At 41.8% G+C, this 22,070-nt stretch overlaps 1 protein-coding gene across 4 annotated transcripts in view; it reads left to right on the top strand.

The window, feature by feature from the left end:
- Positions 1-22,070, top strand: part of MARCHF8 (membrane associated ring-CH-type finger 8) — a 90,678-nt gene that overhangs the window by 56,278 nt on the left and 12,330 nt on the right. For 2 of the 4 annotated variants that reach the window (XM_042018806.1, XM_042018808.1), the window contains 3 exons: positions 9,455-9,505; positions 19,896-19,975; positions 20,282-21,127. In XM_042018806.1, the coding sequence (XP_041874740.1) occupies positions 9,455-9,505; positions 19,896-19,975; positions 20,282-21,127 (977 nt within the window). The remainder of the gene's footprint in view (positions 1-9,454; positions 9,506-19,895; positions 19,976-20,281; positions 21,128-22,070) is intronic. The other 2 variants (XM_042018807.1, XM_042018809.1) reach the window with 2 other exon arrangements.

Below are 22,070 nucleotides of genomic sequence, written 5' to 3'. Positions count from 1 at the left end.
TTGAGCCAGCAGTGTGCCCAGGTGGCCAAGAAGTACATGCAGAGTGTGTTAAATCCTGTGTGCTTTTGCAGCGTCTAGCACTGTGTCACAGAGTTTTTTAGTCAGTGAGAAATGGCCATCTTGAGTCACTGTTGTTCACACACAACTGTAAGCAAACAAAATGATCCTGACAGACAGATGTGTGAAAGCAAAAGACATCATACTTTGGCTTCTGCAGCTCTGAATTTTTACAGGAAGCCCGGAAATTCACAATTGCAGAAAATGTCCTGCTGAGCCAGGCTGTGGGAGGGTGTGGTTAACAATGGTGTAGGAGGCTGGGGATGTAGCCAGGTGTTTCAAAGCACTGTCTTACCAGGTTCTTGCCATGTGCTGGTACTGTAGCAGTGCAATGACTTTAAATGTTCACAGCACCAAACAGTGCAGAACACCAGTGGGTGCCCACGAAGGATGCTGTACCCAGGAGTGTCTTCTCCCTAGTCCCAGGCAGCCCTCTCTGGACTCAAATTAGTTGGCTGCATCCCGTAGCATCAGGTGAAGCCCTGTGTGAGACCAACCGTGCTGTCTTGACAAAATGGTATAAAATGCACTTGGGTTATTGGTGAGGGTAGCCTGTAACATCTCAAGAGTTTTTTGCCTTTGTTTCTGGTATCACCGTTTGAGTTTTGGGGAAAGAGAGGGTAGTTGGCTGTGTATGTGCTTTCCCTAGCTTTGCAGGGGTTTTTTCGGGTGGAGCAGGGAGGTGGGATGTTTTAGTTAAAAAGCTTAAAAGTATGTAAATGTGGGCATTCACATGTGCATGTTCTTTAAATTACTTGGGAGTATATAGTCAGTCAACATGTCTGAAATTTCCTGGATAACTAGTCAGAAACTCTGAACTTTTAATAAAAAAATTTATTAGCACATTTATGCTTTAAAAGATTCTCATTCTGCAGTTCAAATGCACTATCTTTTAAATGAAAAGTATTTTTCCTTTAGGTGTGAATCATCTTTTTTCCCTGAGCAGTGTTTTCTTTAAAGATGGCTGAATATGTTGCTTTTCTTAGACACTATTTTTAGTGAGTTCTCTGAACTTACAAACAAATGTTAGAAATGTAATGAGCTTAAAACTCTCCAGAACCTCACAGGTTAGAGTCTTACAAGGATCTCACTCTAACCAGTGTTTGGCTCAGTAAGTTTAATGGCATCTGTAGGCCCTAGCTGATAATTTACCTAAATTTCTGTGATCATTCAGCACCAAGTTTAGTTTGAAATGCTCCAGGCAGAATATTTTGCTGACTGCACTAATTAAAATGCAGAGGTAAAATTTCAGGAAAAAGTAAGCTGGTCTGTACTGATTAGGTATTGCTAAATAGGTATAATATCTAGAAGTGCTCTTTCAAGAATTCTTTTGTCATGTGCTTTTAGCCATACTGTATTAAATGTTAACAAAAATACCCTGAACACTTTCTCAGCATCATCTGGGAAGTGACTTCTCTAATTTCTCTAGGGAGTATTGTTTGCCCTTATGGTCCATGCAGTCAGAAGTAGGTTAATAAGCAATCATCTTACATTAAGATGTAAAGGGAGGAAAAGAAGGTCAAATCCTGGAGCAATATAGAAACAACTTGAAGTATTAAGCTTACTTTGGGCAATACACAGTTTTCTAGTGTTGTTGTGAATCTGCTTCTAGATTCAGGAGGCTTTTGTAACCTTGGCCAAGAGATAAATCGGTAATTGACTGTTTTAGCAGTATATTTTGGTGGTATGAGTTGAAAATGAGAGCAGCTTTGTGAACCATGTTAGATGAGCAGAGGCAGTGATCCAGGCCCTGTTTCAGGCCTGAGTTGCAGCCACTGCCCTGCCTGAGGAGCAGGTGCCAAAACGTGTCCTGATCATGCAGCAAGCACTGCACCTGCAGGGTCCTGCAGACACTGGGAAAGGCCAGCTCTTCTGAGAGGCCCTCCAGGCTGCAGGCTTCCTCTTGTCTGCTGGCAGCTTGAGAAATTCCTCCAGTTGCGTAGAGGGTTTTGTAATCTGTGAATGTTTAAAATAGTCAATTGATTTGGCATATTGACGTGTTTAGTGTACCATGAAAATTCCAGCAGTTGCATTAAATGCAATTACTTGACTAAAGAAAGAATGTTATTCCTTTTAATGCGTTTGTAATTGCAGACTTCCTCAGTGCCAGTCTCTTTCTTTCTATTGTTTAATACACAAAATTGTTTGAAATGGCATTTGCACTGTAAGCTTAATGTGTACTGCTTCCATTATCAAGAAAGGTGTATATTTTTGGATCATGTCTTTTGTAGTTCATATAATTCGTTCCCTGAGGGAAGGATTCATTGTTATGAGTTGCATCACATAAAGACATGCGTTGATTTTAGGCAGGTTGTCTGGCAACAGTGAGGTAGGAACATCCGTAAAACATGTTGGGTGCCAAACTTCGTAGTCTACTTTCTTTCTTTGAAATGGGGCACATGGCATGTGCATGTAAAAAGTGTGCAAATTGATATAATTTTAGTGAGATGTACCAGACCAGATGGTCTTGTACAGAAATAAAAATTTGGCTTTCCAGGTGAGGTGGTCTTTGGTCATCAAGAGAAAAGCTTTTATATATTCTTCTAGCTCAGATGGTTAAAGAAGGAAGATGGAGGTCAGATGTCCCTTTTGAAATGGCAGCTGGAGATGCAGGTTATGCATGATAGGAAGCACTTTGCAGAATCTTTGAAAGCAAAGCAATGCAAAATGCAGAAAAGTGGTACATTGAACAAAGCCATGGAGAAGAGGGCCTTTTTGAAGAGAATGCTCTTCTCCCCTTACCCACCGTCTGGCTGGAGTCAAGAAAGAATACAAGCATTGTATCTCTCTTGAAGTCCTAGGACCAAACTAGCAAAGCCAGGCACAGGGCAGTGCACAACAAGTAACCGTATCTGTTACATGTAGGATCTGTGTGCCTGAAAAGTTTGTGTCATGTTGGACGCGTCCATGTAAGTTCTGAGAGCTGCTCCCAAGGCAGGAGAGAGATAGAGCGCATTGTGTTTCTGTCCACACTGGGGTGCAGACGTGGACAAGTGATTCTTACTTAACTTTGACATTCTGCTGTGTTTGCCTTGCTCTTTGAACGTCTTCTCAGTTCTATATTTTATTTGTGATGTGCCAGCCTCCTTGACCTCCCTCCCCAAACCGCCGAGGGGCGTGGCTTGTTCTTTGAATTCCTAAGTTCCTTGAACTTTGCCATTGAAGCCACTTGGTCTGTTGTCTTTTCCTTTTGTTGGTCAGTCTTTTCTGTTAAAGCCATATGATCTCATGATTTTGTTTCTGTTGTTGATGTTTTCAGGCACAGCTGTAAGTTCAGCACCTGGAATAAAGCTTGTTAATTCTCCTATGTTTTACTTTTAGGCTTATCTTTTGCTTTCAGGTTGTTTTTCTGAGTTGGTCTCCCACTATGTGAAGTGGCTTAATGTGAATATGAATAAACAAGTTAAGTCTCTGAGTAATCCACAGTGAATTTGCTATAGATTGTCCACTATGATAGATCTAAAATCTTGTATTGGTTTTCTGCACTTAGTCGTGGATTGCTGGTCACAGGGAATCGAGTGGCCTTGTCCAAGAACAGAAGGTGCTGGACTAGATGCAAGGGGCATGATTTGGATTCCTATTTCAGTATTTATCCTGTGTCTCCAGAAAGGCAAAAAAAGGAAATAGATGATGATTTCCATCACCCTGTTGCTTTCAAGTGTCAAGTAAATACTGCACAAGTATTTTCAAGTTAATACTGCACAAGAGCAGAGATGCAAGGCATAGATGCCATTAATGTTTTTTGACTAGGTGCATTATGGCATTATTCTTCATTTCATTACTCTTCTAGCTGTGTGCAAAAATCATTGATGAACCTTGATGATATTTATTGCTTTTCCACAATGACCTGGTGACTGCCAAAGAAATAAAGGTCATATTCAGTTGTTAAGATGCAAAGTACCATTTCCTACTGATGTAATTAAGTGTCAAGTTCTGTCAGTGATCAGATCTAGTGCTGACAAAGCTTCTGTAGTTTAACAATCCACTGGTTTTGACAGATGAAGGAAATAATTGCAAAGTGTTCTCCCATTTCTTTCCTCTCCTTCTGTCCACTTCAGACAATTAAGTGCACTTGCCAATATTATCAGCAGCAATTCCTCCCCCCAGACTAAAAGCTTTGTTCTTTTTAATATCTGCTGTTCAGGTATAGGGTTGCAGAGCAAGATTTGCAAAAATTCTTGGAAGAAGTTGTCAGGAAATTTGACACAGTCATGAAACCTGAAACAATACCTGGGTGTGCACGACTGCATGTTTGTGGAACAGTGATGCATTCATGCTTTGGTCATAGGACTCAACGAAAGAATGGAGTTTCATTTCTGATTTGCTGCTTTGTCCTGTAAGGATCCAGTACTCAGTACTTCAGCACCTCACCATTTCAAGCAGTGCCATTCTGTGTTCCATTCTGTAATTCTCATCAGATCTAAGAAGGAGAATTGCTGTATGAATCGGAGCAGTTGTTACTTATTCATTCTCTTCTGCAAAGTTTTTTATTAAGGAAAGCAATCATTCACCCAGAAGACTTTGTTGAAATAGTGCCCGTGACATTCATTGTTGATAATAGTAAGTGATTTTGCTAGATATCGATCTCATGCTTAATCTGTCATTGTAAAATGCAATTGTAATGCACAAAATGAAATTAAAATGCCTTTCAGAGTCCACCTAGAAAACCTCAATTTGGCAGTTCTCTAGCCAGTCTGACCTGGTTTGTTTCTGCGTCTCTTTTGAGCTGAGACATTAGTGCTTGCCTTGTAGGGATTTCTGTCTGGGGCATTGCAGTAACACCGTCCTCAAAATAAAGTCTCTGTTCTTTGTTACTGAGTTTTTAGATGGAGAACGCCTATCTTCAGATGAAGCTCTTAACCCATGTTATCATGTAAGATAATGTAACACAGAAATTGTATTGCAAAATGAGGAATGTAGTGCCCTATCAGGTCACTGGTGTGTTAAAGAATTAAGACTTCAGGAAGCAAGCCTTTGCTGGGTTCACACAGAGCCATTGGTGTCTCGAGGGCAAAGGAGTACCATCCTCTGGTGCCCTCTGTCCTCCTTTCCCAGATGGAAAGAGAATAAAAATTGTCTTGCTAAGCCATTGAGATCTGGCTTGTAGTTTCTTCTGCAGGTCTTTGAGCAGAGATAAAGATGGGTTTAGTATTAACCATACTTGGGACTGGACTTAGGTGTCTAGTCACAGATGTAGCCAGAAGGCAGTTGTACAAGCTATGAAACTGCTTCCTCTGTTGTCTTCTATTTACGTGCCGTAATGACTGGAAACCAAAGTGTTGGAAACACAAAACCAAATAATTTTACTGATTATTTTTTACCTTTCATCTGGAAAAGATATCTAAGTTGTATTTCTTTAGGGTGCCCGCTTGCTGATGCTGCAGTAAGTCTACAGCTAAGTTTGGGGAAAGGTCAGTTTGATACACTGGTGTTTTAAGTGGACAAGAGCAGCTATGGCTGCTCTGGCTCTCATGGTAGGAACTGGTGTATTGGGGTTCACAGGAATTCTGGGTTTGGCTGTATGAGTTGTGCTTAGTGTTGTGTTTAGTGGAAAATGGATACATTAGGGTAGGGAAGCAAGGGTAAAATAACTTGAATATCTGAAAGGCTGAGGTAAAAGGAAGGACAGAAGGGAGTTTCCATCTTCTAGATATCTGAACTGAAAAGGGAGAGGTGTCATGCAACTGGGGAATGGTGGCAGAAGGGAAAATGAACCAGCAAGATGGAGAAGGCAAGGTGTAGAGCCCTGCAGAAAAGCAGATGTGAGCTGAAGCAACTGCTGAAGAAAGAAGGCAGCTCTGTCACTTACTGTTGGGAGCACATTCAAGGGGAAGGTAGAAAGAGAAGGGAAAGCTGGGAGGAAGATTCTGGCAATTGCAAGCAAGTGCATCCAGAGGACTGCGTAGAAATTTTTCTGATTTTCAGTCATTTTTCTAGAGCCGCTCTAGCTGCTGGGGGCCTTAGAGCAGCAACTGCCAGTGAATTGCTCAGGAGAAGTGGCAAGTTGCACTTTTAGTTGTTTCCTATCTAGGGATTTGTTTGTTTGCTTGTTTTTTAAACACCTGCCAGGTGGTTCTAGTTGAGGAGGATGGCTTCAAAAGGCAGGATTCCCATTATCCCATACAGAAAGACTGAATTGCTAAAGGAGAGTGACACTAACTGGTGATAATTGTCGGTCCTTGTTGGCAGATGTTGCATTTGTCTTGATCTTTCATTCAAGTGCAAAGACGAATGCTTTTGCAGGAGGGGAGGAGAGCTTGTTTGGAGCTGTAATTGCCAACCAGAATATGTCTTACTGTGCAGTGGGACCATATTAGAAATAGTCTCTGAAGGTTTTTATTTGTTGGGAGTGGTAGTACCATGAAAGCAGCTTTAGCCTTGCCACTCCCATGTCTGTGTTAATTTGTGAATAATCCTAAAAAGTCCCAGGATGAATGTACTGGTGATGGATATAGAGTGAAAAGTGAGCTTTGTTTGTTTGCCTTTTAAATAATTTTTGTCCGTTTAATGTTTCTGTTCCTCAGTAATTCCTCAGCCTACTATTAAAATCGACCTGTAGTGATTTTCCGGTTGATGTTATGGATGTACCTGCTTTGTGTGGCTAAGAAACAGAGATGTTAAAAAGCACTTAGGTGCTTAGGAGTCCATTAGGAATATCACAGGTTCCTAAATATATGTGTGTATGCACTTTGTAGCCCTTCAGGGAGTATTTTTCAAGAATGCTTTTTTGTTTTAAAATGGTCACTCTTTCAATAACAAAATCAATTGTTTGCAGTCATCTACTGACTGAAACCTCTGATATGTATGTTTCCAACAGCAGATGAATAAAGATAATATGTGCATCTGTCTCTTGGAGGCTCCTGGCATCTATCAGATAAAATCAGTTCTGGGAGCAGAGGCAGACAGACAAGCTTCTGTGGCAGCAGCTGAAAGTCTGTTTACTCTGCATCATCTCCTGTGTTGTGCAAATACAGGTCTTGTCTTCCAGCCTGTCGTGCTTACTGAATTTTAGCACATCCTTTTCAACCCAGGTGCCTGTGTAAGTTCAGTCATTCTCCCTTGCAGGCGTCTTCATCAGCTAGACAGGAGTTTTTGAGGGGCATTGAGTTAACATGAAGAAAGCTCTGCTCTGTTTCATTTCATCCTTGTCTTTGACACCTCGGGCTGGATTTGAGACTGTCACCTGTGTTGCTTCAGGGAGACTTCTCGCCCAAGGGTCTCACTCTTCACTATCATTTTCCCTTGTCCCATGTAGCTGTGTCCTGTTTGCTTCCCACGCATCCCTAGAAGGCCAGGCACAGCCTGCTTCCCCCACACCTCACACATATGCAGTGACAAGTCTTTGTGCTTGCCAGCTTGGTTGGTCTCTTTTCGTCATAGCTTGAGAACATGTTCCTGCCCCCTTTTTTCTTCCTCCTGTCTTCTGTAGCTTCAATGAACTTTTTTTTTGCCCTGTTGCTACGGTTACACTGCCTTTGATGAAATCAGCGAGGCTTTCCCTTATGATTGGAGCCAATTCTTAGCCATACAGGTTCTGGCAGTAGTCCTGTCCAACATTAGTCTTTGCATAAGCATTATGTCCATATTTTTGAGGGTCTTTGTGTGTTTGTTTCTGTTCCAGGAATACTGTTATCTATGTAACAAAAGCTCACAGTCATCTCAAAAATCAAACTCAGCCTTGCAGTATACAAATCTGGCATTCTGATATTTGCTGACTTTTATTTTGGCCATCGGTCAAAACTGACATGTGGTGTTGCCTAACCACTTTTCCCCTTTTCTTCTGAAATACTATTTTACTGTCTCCTGAATACTCAGATTCCTACATACAGGAAATTTCAGCGCACTGTATTTGCTTCCTCATGTTTTTAATGGAGGAAATGCAATTCTTACCTGTCATCTGGCGTAGTGCCCAGGACCGTGTTTAGAGGCAGCTGATGGTGTAAGGAAGACACCCTGCTTTTGTAAGCACATGCTAAAGTTCTATGCCTTGGCTTCTCTTTTCTCATCAAAAGGCTTTGAAGTTGCTGTGGGGCATGCACTATAGGAAGAAGTATCTGGGAGCACAGTATGTGTTCATAGTCAAAGTATGGGTGTAGCCTCTGAATGCTCAGCCAGCCAGACTGACTTAATGTGGGCTTTAGTCACTGAAGGGTCACTTGAATTGTAGCAAACCATGGGCAGGAGGTCTGAGACCAGTGTGCTGGTCTAGGAGTAACAACAGTTGCCTGTTTGACAGGGAAATTGTTGTGTCCCTGTTTGTTATATATGTAGGACTTCTGATCTCAAGCTCTGTCTGATCAGTCACTGCCAAGAAGACTAGAAGACAGTGCTGTCAGTCAAAGTGTCTCTGTTAGGTTAAATTCTCTTCAGGAATAAATGAAAGTGAAAGAGTTTGTTTCCTAAAATCCCAAGAAAAAAGATGCACTTCTAGAAGCCCTTACGTAGCTTAGAGCCTTGGGAAAAATACTAACGTTGCCCTTTTGTCAGAGGGTTTAAATCTCAAACCAATTGCATCCCATCTTTACAAATGTAGAGGAATGTAGATCTGTAACTGAATGTTATTACTTGCTCTGTTTGTAGTATTTGTTTAGGAAAAAAAAAAGTTTCTTTGGATTTTATTCAGAAAAGTTTTTGCAAAGGAGTTTCTTGGCACTTCCAAGTGAAGCAACTGTGTCCAGTTACGGTAAACTTACGTTCAGAATCCAGGTATCCTTAAAGGGTGAAATATCTTGCTGAAACCTACAGTTTATGTTCAAAGGAGATAAGATTGTCATCCTTATGAGTCAGGGTCTGCACACTGAAAAGTGAATAACAGATCCAGTCATTGCTAATTTCAGTTTTGAGAATTGCAGCTTCCACATTTCCATCTTGTATGATATTCCCAGTTTAATTCCGAGTTCTGTAGTATAAAGAAGTTCCTCAGTAATTCTGCCCTGTATCCTGAAGAGATATGCATGTGGTTATTCATGATTGTTTCCAGTCTTCACTGCGATCTTTTCATTTTTCATTAAGCAGCAGCTTTCAGCTTTAGTGGTTGGATGTTTGCCTTTAAATGTAGATGAAGCAGGTCTTCATGATACTGAGAAGTATCCTTTCCAAAATAGATGCCATCTGAGTAAAGGGCTTTTACACTACCCTCAGAGAAAAGAAATAATTGCTTTAGCATTTCTCAGTTTGTATATGTGTTGCCTATGTGATTTTCTGCAAGGTAATTGCTTGTTAAACAAACAAAGCAATTTAGTGATTATTGTAAATCAGGCTGATGTTAATAGAAGCAGCATCCTTAATAGCCCCAGCTGTAAGACTTTCTCCATGGAATTTGGTTTCTAATGCCAGCTTTTAAATGTTTTCATAACTGTGACTTGTTGCTGCAGTGATCCTGTTCTTGCTCTTTCAGAATGAGAAGGCTTTGGGGCATTCCGTGAGCCGCTCTAGTAACATCTCAAAGGTATGTTGCTTGATATAACTCTCTTTAATAAACTTGGGGATACTGGGATTTCATTCATTTCAAAATTGGGGTGATACATGTGATGATGTGACCAGTATAAAAATGCTTTTTATGCCTGACTGTCATTGATAGTCACTCCTGAAACATTAGAACTCTGGTGTTCTGCAGAGTCTCTTTACAGGTCAAATGAAATGGAAGCTACAGTAGGTTTTCTCTTTCACACTGTCAGCCTCCTTAGCTTGATAGGAGCAAGATAGATGACAGATGCCTGAGATCTTATCTGGAAGGGAAACTGGCTCCAAAAACTGGCTCCAATGTTGTTTTGTAAGATATGTATAGCCGTGCATCCCATAATATGTATAGGATATGTGGTTATGTGTTATTCTATTGTTACTTCGACACATGGCACTTTTAGTGCCATGAACTTGTTACCAGGACATGACTATGTAAGTATTTTTAAATGTTTGATTTTATAGACCCTGGTCATGTAAGAGAAGATGCTCCACCCATTCTAGTCACTCTTCAGCATAGGCAATGGGCACATCAGAAGCGTAATCGCTTTGTTACGCCATTAGGAAAAAGGTATCTTCTATCCAAGATAATTATTGCAATACATACCCTACTTCTGCATTGCAAATAAGATATTTTATAAGCTGTAAGCCTGACAACTTTTTGCTTACAAAAGTACAATTGCTTAAAGCCTTCATGCAAGCAAGGCTGTGCTGGTTGCCCAGTGCTTTTCACGGGGTGCATAAGCTTCAGCTTGTTGCCGCAGTTTTAAGTGGCTGCTCATAGTTATTTTTAATGAAAGACTGAGTCATTATGGCTGTGACAAGTTCAAGTCCCCTTTTTCTATTGTGGGTACTTCTGAATCTAGGGAACTGTTCATGACTACCTCCAGCAGAGGAGACAGTGTCTGCACTTAGTGTATGGTTTATATAGGCCCAGACAACTTTTCACTTTGGAGCTGCAAGACAGGATAACTGGGTGTCCTAAACAATGAGCAGGGCAGCTGCCCAGTGCACAAGGTATTGACCAAGCTGAAGGTGTTGTTATCGTGGATTGGTACGAGATTGTTTTGCATTTGGCATCAGAAAACATGCATTCATATAAAGGGTTTTGAAATAAAAACTGTGTGAGTATAAATCCTTATGTGGGTTTTTCTAAAATGGGACTATGCTTGTTCCTTTTTACCCTGGTTCTTATCTTCATAGGGATCCTTAATTGGATTTTCAGGTTTTGTTCAGCAGAGATAGTAGTTTTGCCATTAAGTGTCATTGTACTTTTCCCAGAGTGTCTCAAATCAGCACAAGCCTTTTGGCAGCAGCATTTTGGTCCCCACACGAATCTGCACGCTTCATTCTTAATTCATCAAGAACTGGCAGTGTGGCAGTGCAGTGGGAAGGACCTTGCACTCTGGCAAAGTTCTCCCTGGAAGTGCTGGCAAGTGAGACGTCAATATTTACATTCATCCTGAAGCACTGAAACGTTCAACATGACTGCTGTGTGTTGCAAAAGCTAAAGCTCTCAAGGGGATCAAAAGTCAACCTTGCCAGTTTAACTGGGGGAGACTTTTTGGTTGCAAAATGAGCTTCCCAGAGGTGTTTATGTTCTTACTGCTCCTGTGTCACCTCTGTCTGATCCATTCTGTACACCTTCTCCGCTCTGGAGATAGGTTCGAACAAGGGCAGAGTGTGGAAGTCCTGCCTTGGGGTGACTTTATGATGTGTATCCCATATTGCTGCCCTATGCCCAGAAATTAATTCCTGTGCCTTTCTATGCCTTTAAACTGAGCCTGAGAGGGGGAAGGAAAAAAACTGGGCAAAACTTTTTCAAAGCAGTTTGCAGCTTGTTCAAGGTCACACAGAGATAGTGACTTTTTTTTCCCAGCCAGCTTTCAGCCAATTTTTTTTCAGGTTTGTTGGTTTTTTTTTTGGTTTGTTTTTTTTTTGTTTGTTTGTTTTTTTCTTTTTTCCGGAGAGAGACTGAGAGTTGGACTTTTTTCCTTCCCTGGAATTTCGGATTTTTTCCCTTTTTCTGTGGATTGCTTCAATATCAGAACACATTGGGAGGACTTTTCATTGAGCACAGAGCACCTGGCCCTGGGCCAAGTCCCAGCTCCGAGGAGACCAAAGGGAGGACTCTAACACTTTCCGAGGTTTTTTTCTTCACAGCAAAAGATTTTATTATTTAGCATTATTATCCTTTTCCCATGTGTTTGTTAAATAAATAGTTTTTATCTCTTTCATTCTAGGAAAATTTATTTTTTCCCGAACCTGGTGGGGGAGGGGTGGCTGTGCCTTCTCTCAGAGAATATATCTCTAAATTTGACCAAACTGGAACAAGTCCCACCAGTGAAATCAGCACCTGATTTGCCTACATATCTGAATGCTGCCTTGTGCCTCCAGGCAGTTCAGTGCTGAACTGCAACAATTTTTTTGTGGTCAACAGGTGCTTTGGCTGTTGCAAGCAATTTCAAATGGCAGATCAGGAAAGACTGTGGTATGCTGCATGGAAGCTTAAGTATGTGGAAAATCTTTCTTCAGTTGTGAGTTTTAATAGGAAAATGCCCTTTTTTTTATTGTTCAGAATACCATAGCAACCTGGCCAATGAGGCAGACTGGATACATGTAAAGGAGTAAGTATGGAAATGCTTGGCTGCCTGTATAGTCATTTCTGAAATCCACAGAACTTGTTGATCCTACACCATTTTAAGAGGAGCTTTTTAACTAAAATTGGGTTAAATCAATTACATGCTGCATTTCCAGATGTGTTGGGGGGTGTGTGTGTGTAAAGAAATCGTGGTCATGCTTTCTGCAACTGACTCTTTCAGCCATTGTTTTTCCACCCAAATCTAGCTTACAGCACAGCAACAGAGCAAATCTGCTACAAATTCTTGGCACTGCCACTTGATTCAAAGCCTTACTAGTGCTGACGTCATTACGAACCCTCTGTGATTATTACTGTGTATCTTTCCACTGCTCTCAGTTGCACAGTGCAATTTGAGTGGAAAAGCATTGAGTCAGAACTCAGCCTTCAGCCAAGAGAGGATGCTGTGTAACTTATTGTAACCACGGAAAGCAATGCCCAAGGGCTAAAAGGGATAAAGGAGGGAGGCAGACAGATAGTGCTACTGAAAATGAAATCAGCTGGTAGAGGTAGCAGAACCTCTCTGAATATAGACCCCCAGTGTCAGGGCCAGGTGGAGCTGTCCCTTGGGATAAAGGGGCAAAAAGACAGTTCTCCAAGAGGCAGATGCTAAGAGGGGCAAAAGAGATGCTAGTACATGTGACCAAGCCAAGAAAGAGCAGTCACCTGACTACTTGGCTAGGGCTGGAGGCCAGAAACAGCAGAAAAAGGAGCAGGGAATAAGATGTAGGAGGATCTTCATATGGTGCCATTAGGCTGTGTGCAGTATGTTGCACACTGGGGGATGTGGCATTCCTCCAGGCCCTTCTTTGCTTTTTTGGTGTATATATTTCAAGCGCTCCTTTTAAATCTGCTACACACGAAACATTTGAATTTCTGAAATCTTTTCTGTTTGTTTTGAAATGAAAAAAAAAATCATCGAGGGCAGATTTAATTGATTTAGTCATGGGACTTGAACACAGCCCGATTTCCCCAACTTGCCCTGTTCAGACACTGAAACAGCACTGATGCTGATTGAAATGACCCCAGTTGGCACACAGGAATACAGCCCAGATCCACATCCTGGCTGTTTACCCTAAGCCAGCATTTTTTCCAAGCAGCCACTGTATTGCTGCGAATTGCCTTCATCACACAAGCCCCACAAAGAAATAATTTAGCTTTATAGAAGCTTCATCCTCTAAACGTAGGAGAAACTGACCCTAAAACACAGCTAGTCACTGGCAGCAGCTAAAAGAGGGATTTTCACCGTAGTGGTAATTCATGCCCTCAGTTTATAGATAAAGGAATTGTGCTTACAAGCAGATGAAATGAGGTCACTTACAAAGCTGGTCTCTAAACAGTTATTCTCAAATTAGTGGTATTGTTTACCTTTAAAGTGTCTGATATATCCTGAAACTGATGATGTGATGTCTGGAAATCCCTTCAGGTCATCTGTGTGCTGTTCTTGTCATCTGATTACTTTGCAGGGCTGATTCTAATGTAAAGGGGAAGCACTTTGTAGTCTTATTTTCGTGGCCCTCCAAGGGATAAACTTTGAAAATGCTAATACTGGGATCACAGCAAAGGAATCAAAAGTGAACTCCTTAAAAAATGTAAATGCTTTGTCTTTGCATTGTCTTTTCTGTATAGTTTTATCTTTTGAGCAGAAGCACACTGCAAAGTATTAGATTATTCTTAGGATGAATAGCAGCTAGTGCAGACACAAAGTGGTAGCCTAAGCTTGCTATGAAATTTAAAATCCATTTAGGCTGTTCATCAGCTTGGAACAGATTTAGAAAAGCATATGAATACACATGTCCACTGTTGCCTGAAGCTTTAATGGATTCAGTGAGCATTTGTCTGTAGAAAAGCAGTCCAGGTTTTTCAGTTGCAGAGCTTAGTGATCCTATAGTCTATAGAAGACCAAGGCTTACTGAAAAGAACTGTTTCTTGGAGGTGTTCTGTTCAGGTACATGAGCCTGGGGCTAGGGAAATGCAAGCTGCTCAAAAAGAACCTTCTACTGAGTTATTGGGGAAAGGGAAAGACAGGAAAAATTGTATAGTGTGAAGATGAAAGTATACTCTTCCCCCAAGTACAAGAGAAGTAATCTCATGCTGGGGCACAGTGCAGTCATGTTTGTAAGGAATGTGATAGTCTCCCTCTGCTGTGATAAATTCCCTCTCCTGGGGCTGGAGTCTTACTTCATATGGGTATGAGGGCACCCCATTAAGGAGGAACCTGTAGGGGTTTCCTTTCCTTTCCTCTTTTGTTCCCTCAGTCCAGTCAAGGTATTTTGAGGAAGATTTTTAAAGATAAATAGCCATATATATTTTTTTATTCTTCTTCTCCCTGCAGAACCTGTGCAGTTGTTACTGGGTTTAGTCAACATTACTCCTGTGCTATAGGCAGATTGTATTATTCTTGGGGAGGTTTTGAAGGGATAGATAGCCTCCTTTCTCTAGTGTCTTCAGCCCTGGAATCCAGAGAAAGTTCCCGACAGAATCCTCCTTTAGATTTCTTTAGAAATAATAAGGGAAAGCTGACTTCAGCTTTGCTTCCAGTTGCTAGACATAATTTTAATTATAGTCATATACATTACATAAAGTATGGAAGAAAGTTCTTCCAGCAGCTGACTGCTGGTTCCTGTCAAATTGTTGCCAAAATTACATGGTGTTGATCATCCTGAAATTTTCAGATGACTCTTTCCCACATCTCCCATCCAGTTTTTTAACCACTCTCCATTTTAATAATTTATCTTATCCCACTCTAAAGACACTTGATTTTAATATGCACTGGAAGTCAGTATGTCATGAATCTGGTAGGGAGAACTTACTGGAGAAGATCTGAAGTTGCTGATGGTTGATTCTGCCATGTTGGTATAAAAGCTTTCAAAAACAGCCTGCCAGCAGGGCTGTCTGCCCGTCACATCACCCAGTCTGCCCACAGGCGGCCTGTTTGGCCTATCTCAGGTGTCAGGTTAGTACAGTTTGGTCTCATTGCACTGCTGCCTTGGCTGGAGGCCTCCTTTGGCACAAGTGCAGTGACACAACCACATCTGCTCCACAGATGAACTTCAGAGACCATACAACTGCAGTGCACTTTAGCAAGAGCCATCAGCCAACATGTACATGGAATACAGTATTTACTGAAAGTACTCAAGAGAGCATAAAATAAAGGCAAGCCCATAATCAAAATGCCAAGTTGAAATTTGGGTTGTGGAGTGTTTTGCTCCTTGGTCTGTTGCTAAATTTGTATTTTCCTGAAGCTCCTTGTTCTGAAGTTCCTTCTGATAAAGGAATTAAAATGGAGCTTCTTTTCTCGAACTCTTTGTCTGCCCAAAGGACAGGTGTGCTCTATTGTTAAATGTGCATAGTTCTTAGTATGTTAGTTCCAGATCCTTAGCTGAGACTTCTGGATGTTTTTCTAGCACAAGTAGTAGGGTCACAGTATTGTTCCTATTCATATTGCACCTAGAAATGACAAAGTTCACAGGTATGGGGGAAAAACCCTTCTTTGCTTCCTTTAGACTTCCAATCAGTTGAAGAATTCTACTGGAGTTGTTTCTAATTTTTTACCTTCAGTGAATAATTTAATAAAGTTTTTAGAATGTGACAGGCCCTGTTCTTTAAAATGAGATATAATTGCTAGTACTAAAGTGCAGCCCAGAGTGGGACAACAGCAACTATACTCACAAGTGTCATCTCCAATAAGCAGCTTGTCTTGAAATATACCCAAGCCATTGGCACGTTCACTATGGCTCACTTCAAAGATGCCTTTATTTTCTTAGGAAGGGTGGGTTTTTTTGGTTTTTGGTGTGCAACATGTAATCAAAAGGATGTAATCAGAAAAGGCTGAGTTCTCTCACCAATAAATAACACTGTTTATGTGGAGTCAGAATAAGAACATATATAATATGTGTATATATGCATATAAAAAAATGTGTATGTTCCTGCTGGCAACCCCTCAGAGAACTGTAGGCTTCCAGGAATCGTTACCTTCAGAATTGCTGTGGTTGTCTGAGCACCAGTGCAGAAGGCCATGCTGTGACCTCAGTGAATTGCATTAGATGGGAATGTCAATATACACAATTAACTAACTATTGACCTTTAGTACTGGGCTATTTTAGGCAACCAGTCAGGCTGTACAGAGTAACTCACAAGCACATGGCTCCAAGGCTCAGATATTCCTCCACACGAAGGCCATGACAGTCCACAGAGTTTCAGCAAGTGATTATGGGGTTAGAAGGGTCAAATTCAGGCCGTCAAGGCTTGGGCTACATGTCACACATGAGCATGGCAGAAACCTCCTATGAGGAGTGCTCTAAAACCTACTGCCACTGTTGCCATCATAAATAGCCAGTTTGGCCAAAGGTGCTGCTGCTTGGGGAGGCTGCTGCTGGGGCAGTAAGGTTGGTGTGTGCCAGAAGCTACAGAGTGGAGAAGGCTCTGACTGTGCATTTTCCCAGCCTCTTCAGAGCTGAGCCCTGCGTGGGAGCAGCATCAGAGCACCAAGATAGCTGGATCCGCCTGTTCCATTCACCCATCACCGCCTCTTCTTTGCCCTGCTCTGTTCCAAGGCTGCCTGTATTTCTTCTTTTCTGTGGCACCTTTGTGCCTGAAAGCTGCTGTGTCTGAGTCTGAGTCAGTAGACCCAGGTGAGCTGGGAGGACTGGCCAGCAGCAGCTATATGTAGCCCTGCATGTAGATCTGGCAGAACTTGGTACTTAGGCTTCTGGCAGCAGCTTGCATTTTACTGTGCTCTTGTCAGGCAGTTGTACTTCACTGTGAGAGACTCGTTGCCCTCACTGACTGGTGTTCCTAGGGAGGTGACTGGCATTAAAGCAATGATTAGTTTTACCTCTCTAAATAGTTTCATGAACAAAAAGCATGGGATGAAAGGGGGACAGACTGAGTGACTGGAGGCTCATCGAACCATGGCTTTTGGTGGTAGCCACAGCTTGCATTAGCTTGAACCAAGGCTGGGGCATAACTTCTTCCAGTGTTTTGTTGTTCTTTTTTGTGGTGCCTATCCAAGTGTGTTAATTTCTGTTCATATTTTGATTGCATTTTCATTATGTATGAAAATGGCAAAAAGTACCTTTTGTTCTGAAACAGAAAGGGGGGGAAAGGAAGTCTGCCTCAGACGTTGAGTTTCTGCAAGTCACCCTGAACAGTGCTGGCATCTAGAAACAGAATACTAAGCTTGAAATGCAAGTGAAATTCCACACTTTCTTTTTCATCCCAGACTTTTGTTTTTCCAAGTGGCAAGACTTTAACACTCTTCTTATCAGAAAATTGGATCGAGAAGCCAGTGACATGGTTTTGGAAGGGAAATTTTGGATCACTGTTTCTAGTCATCCACTGTTAGACTCTTACATCATATATTCTGCTGTCCTTTTCTTGAAAAGTTCATTGCTAGACTGAAGCAGCTGAGAGATTGGATTAATTCTTAGCAGGTTACCTTCTGTGATTTGCTCGTAATGTAAAACCTGAGACAGATATATTAATTGATTTGTGACTTCACTTCCAACAATATATAGCTCTGTCTCCATGGCAGAATGCAACATGCTGTTTTACTGGTTTAATATTTTGTTTTTAGATGATTGCTCAATATGTCTTTTAAACTAATTCATTATTTGAATTTTCTTGATTTTCATTGCAGAGTGAAACAGTTTATCAGCAGATTAGTGTCAGGTTTTTCATTAAATTGTCAGACTTTCCGTTAAAAAAAAAGCAATTACTGCACAAACCCTTTTTAAAAGATAGGATTTGAAGTCAGGTGTACCTGCTTTTAGGAGAGGTTAAGCATCAAAGAGAGAACAAATTTCCAACAAATACCTGAATTTACATCACTGCATGATCAGAATCCTATGTCATTAGCACATGCAAGTGGAGTAAAATGTAGAGAACTGTAGTTTCCAGGATAAAGCCAGTAATTGATCTTAGTCTTTAATTTGTTTTGTCACAGTCATAACATAGCTCAGTTTGCTTTCTGGCCCAAGGTTTTTCTGCTGGGTTTTATTCTATACATGTACCCAGCTGGTTAAGATGGGAAATAATTTACAGTGTCTTACTAAGGGTTAAGAGGTGTGTGTCTGAGTCTTGGTTGAGTCTTGTCTTTGATTCCTTCAGACCCAGCTGTAAATGGATAACTGTTTTTTCAGTCTCTCTGCACCTGAGGCATCCCAATGTGAGGGCAAATACATTGCTGTCTATAGTGCTGTTGACTAGAGAAATAAAACCTTAAAAGATGAGTTCTGTGACAAGGAAGGTGATTGTTTTATCTATATTTATAAAGTAGCATGTGTATGTATCTTCTCTCACAAAGAGATAACCGTATAATGTGTGACAAGGAACCTTGATTTTGCTATGACAGTACAAAAGCCTGTGGCAGCCTTGTTTAAATATACAATAGGGACTTTTAATAAATTAAGTATAGAATTGAAGAGTCCAAAGACAGGTACAATGTGTGTTGCAGCATGACCAAAGCAGGGATGACTGAGCAGCTCTGGTGTCAGCTGAAGCTGAAGCATGGGCACAGCGTCCTTCTGTGGCAGCACACCTTTTGTCACTTGAGGTCTCTCTGGTCTGGCTGTGTGCAGTTGCCTGACCCAGGTCTCTGCTGGCTGTGCTGGTTTCTGTGCAGCCCGGTATGTAGCTGACACTTCTGTTGTTCTGCTGATTGCATTGTTCCTTCCTGCATTTCAGGCTTTGCTGTGCAGATCGAAAGAGCTGTAAACTTTTGTTTGAATTTTGAAATGCAAGCAGTGTTTTGCAGCAGTGGGTGAGCAGTGCAGCCTGTCCAGCAGCTGTGGAACATGGGAGACCAGGTTTAAAGACACTCTATTATGAGGTTATTGATGCAGGTCTCCTCCTTGCCAAAACCTCCAGGTAGAGTTGAGAAGTCTGTCGAAGTGATGTGTGCAGAATACAGCAGCAGAAAAGGTCTTCAGTAACAGCTAGTGGAGTCACAGCTCTGAGACAACGTTCATTCTTAGCACATTGATTTTAGAGGCTTGTCTTTTAAGTGTTAAATATGCCAATAGCTTCGCTTTATATTTTTGAGTTAGTTCAGCTAATTCTTAATTCTTCAATTATTTTACTTCTCACTGTGCTCTTGTTGCGACTTAGGAATATGACTGCTGCCACACCTCTTGTCCAGGTAGATGGAATATCCTGTTCAACTAAGAGCAGGATGAAAGGCCTCCCAAAGTACAGAAAGTACTTCAGGAAATGGTCTGGGTTGGCAGATGGTGCTCATGTGCATGTGCTAGTAAGGAATATAAATCCTCAGGTTGTGTTTGAGTTACTGAACTACTGACAGTTCTGTTTTGTGAAGAAAACCCCAAGCCTCTAATCTCTTGCCATCATTGCAAGAGGAAGGATTAGCTATTACATGGTAGCTAAATTCCAACTAGTTTATACACACACTTCCATCTAATTATTCTAATTACTGTAGCATTGCTTATGTCCTGAGGTATTGTTCTGTGCAATGTTTGACTGCTGGCAGATTCCACTCCAGAGATGTCTGCATTTGACCTTGGGGTAAAACATTTCTGTTCTGATCACTACTTCTCCAGGGATGAAGCTATATGACCTTTCTCGCATTTAACAGTAAAGTCACTTTCTTACAACTAGCCCTTGAGTATCTGCTGTAGAGTGATATCTGACTCCATATGCTGTGTTTCACCCTGAAGGTGATTGCTGTGCATACTGACTCCTGACTTGAGGGTTTTGTTTGTTTGTTTTAATTTCACTGCAGGCTGGAAGTCCAACCTCTGTCTCTGCCCCTCACAGCTTCTCTCGGACTTCTGTTACACCATCCAACCAGGACATCTGCAGGTAAAGTGTGCTATTTGTGTAGCTACAGTGAGGCTCAGGCGAGGTTCAAATTAAGGAAAAGCAAAACTGAAAAAGCATGTTTATGGGGAAGTAAGTGATATGGGATTCCCACATAAAGCATCCCATTTGTTTGACTCAACTGCTGTCTAACACTGCTTTGTTAAATCCTACTGACTGTTTGGCCCCGCTATGTTTGCCATTCCCACACTAGCTGTAATTCTCATTTCTTCACTATTAATTATACATGTTCTCTTTTTTAATAGTTTTTTTACTTTCTGTGCTTTTATTCCACTGTTCTGCATGCAGTTCCAGTGCAGTGTTTTCTGAGTGTTGTCATCACAGTCCAGTGCAGTCTGCTGTTGTCTTGAGAAATCCGCACTGCCAGAGCCCTCTGACACAAGGGGTCACTGTGACAGTAATCTGTCAGGACACGTTACATGCAGCAAAGAGAAACTCCTGTGGGCAGGATCGGGGCCAGGCACTCAGGTCTGCTAAGAATGTAAAGCCCACCCGCACTCTGAAATTCTCCAAGTCCCTCAATGACGTGGACCAGAAGGCGCAGAGCACGAGTGAGTGCTTTGATTATGTGGAGCGAACACACTCTGAAGGCAAACTGACCCCGAACCAAGAGCAGTGTTTAAGGATTAACAGATTTCATCTTAAAGAGAGGAAACCACTGAATCTCAGGCCTCTTTCTTTTAGCAATTCTAAGCACTCCTATATCCCTTCCCTTTCCAACTACTCGAGTGCATCGGGCGGAGCAGAGAACCACAGCGCTGTGCATATCCCCCTGCTGGAGGACAAGGTGGACCATGACACCTCAAGGAGCAAAAAACTGTTGCGTTACCTTTTTTCCTTCTCCCACACCTCCAGCATCAGCAGCCTGCATAAATTTCATGAACTGGAGAGCTATTCCAGTCACTTCCAAGCTGACAAATCCTCCAGCATGCTGGTGGAAAGCACGGACTTCTGCTCTGATGATATGGGAGACGATGACGTCTTTGAGGACAGCACCTCAGTGAAACTCAAAACAAAAGAGCAGCGGGCACCGCTCTGTTCAGTTGAGAAGGACAGTGACCTTGACTGCCCTTCCCCCCTCTCAGAAAAGTTACCCCCTCTCTCCCCTGTGTCCACATCGGGGGATACCTGCAGGTTGGTTTACCAGAGAACCACCTACCTTTGAACCCTTCCATGTGCAGTGGTGACTGTTGTGCTTTCCCCTGCCCTTGTGTTGTTTCTGTCTCTTCTTTTACCTTGTCACTTTGCTAATACAATAGGTGTGATTTGAAGCATGCAGCCTTCTCTCTGCTGTCCTGCACCCCTCTGATGCACTTAACAAGGCTACTAAGCAAAATATTTTCCTTTGGAGTCAAATAAATTATCTTAAAATTTATTTCAGGTTTGGGGTTCTGAGATGGTATTTTTCTCTTATCAGTGCCCAGACTGGGAATGAGAGACTCAGCTACGCATCATAAAGGTCAAGCTGAACATGTCTTAGCTTTTAATGAGCAATGTGTTGTCCTGACAACACTGATGGTTTGGTCAGAGGGTGGGAGTCAGGAGGAAAAGAGACTGCTTGAAAATTGCTTCTGAGATCAGATCAGTATAGCTTTAGATTTTTTTTTGCCTCTCAGTTTGTATCCCACCACACTTTTCTATTAGTAAGGGCTTCCTGGATGCTTTGGTCAAAGGGGATCTGAGCACTGGCTGCTAGAGGTAGGCCTGTGTGATGTCCATAATGTGAGGTCCAAAAACAATGGGTGTCCTTATTCCAGCTACAGAGGATTAATCATGTGCACAGGTGGTGGGAACAACAAGATCTGGACTGTCTTCATGGTGACTTGTCTGCAGGTCTGCCCTGTCCAACCTCCAAAATGTGGTTGAGGAGCAAGAGTCATCACGTACAGGAGCAAATGTCCAATCCCTCTACCTAGCATTTTATTATCCTAGTCTTTCTCCTCCCTAACAGCACTTCCTAAAGCTGGTTTTGTTATTACTTGCCAATATTATTTGATTTCCCCCCTCATTACCACCATATCTAGTTCTGTACTGGCTTATCATCAACAAGATGCTGTTGTAATCCACCCACTCCTTC

Source organism: Corvus kubaryi, unplaced genomic scaffold (genome assembly GCF_017639235.1).
Source record: "Corvus kubaryi isolate FWS band 111438036 unplaced genomic scaffold, C.kubaryi_AGA036_p1.0 138, whole genome shotgun sequence".
Taxonomy (NCBI): Eukaryota; Metazoa; Chordata; class Aves; order Passeriformes; family Corvidae; genus Corvus; species Corvus kubaryi.
Note: the sequence above shows the minus strand (reverse complement) of the source record. Positions and strands in the feature narration are given on the sequence as shown.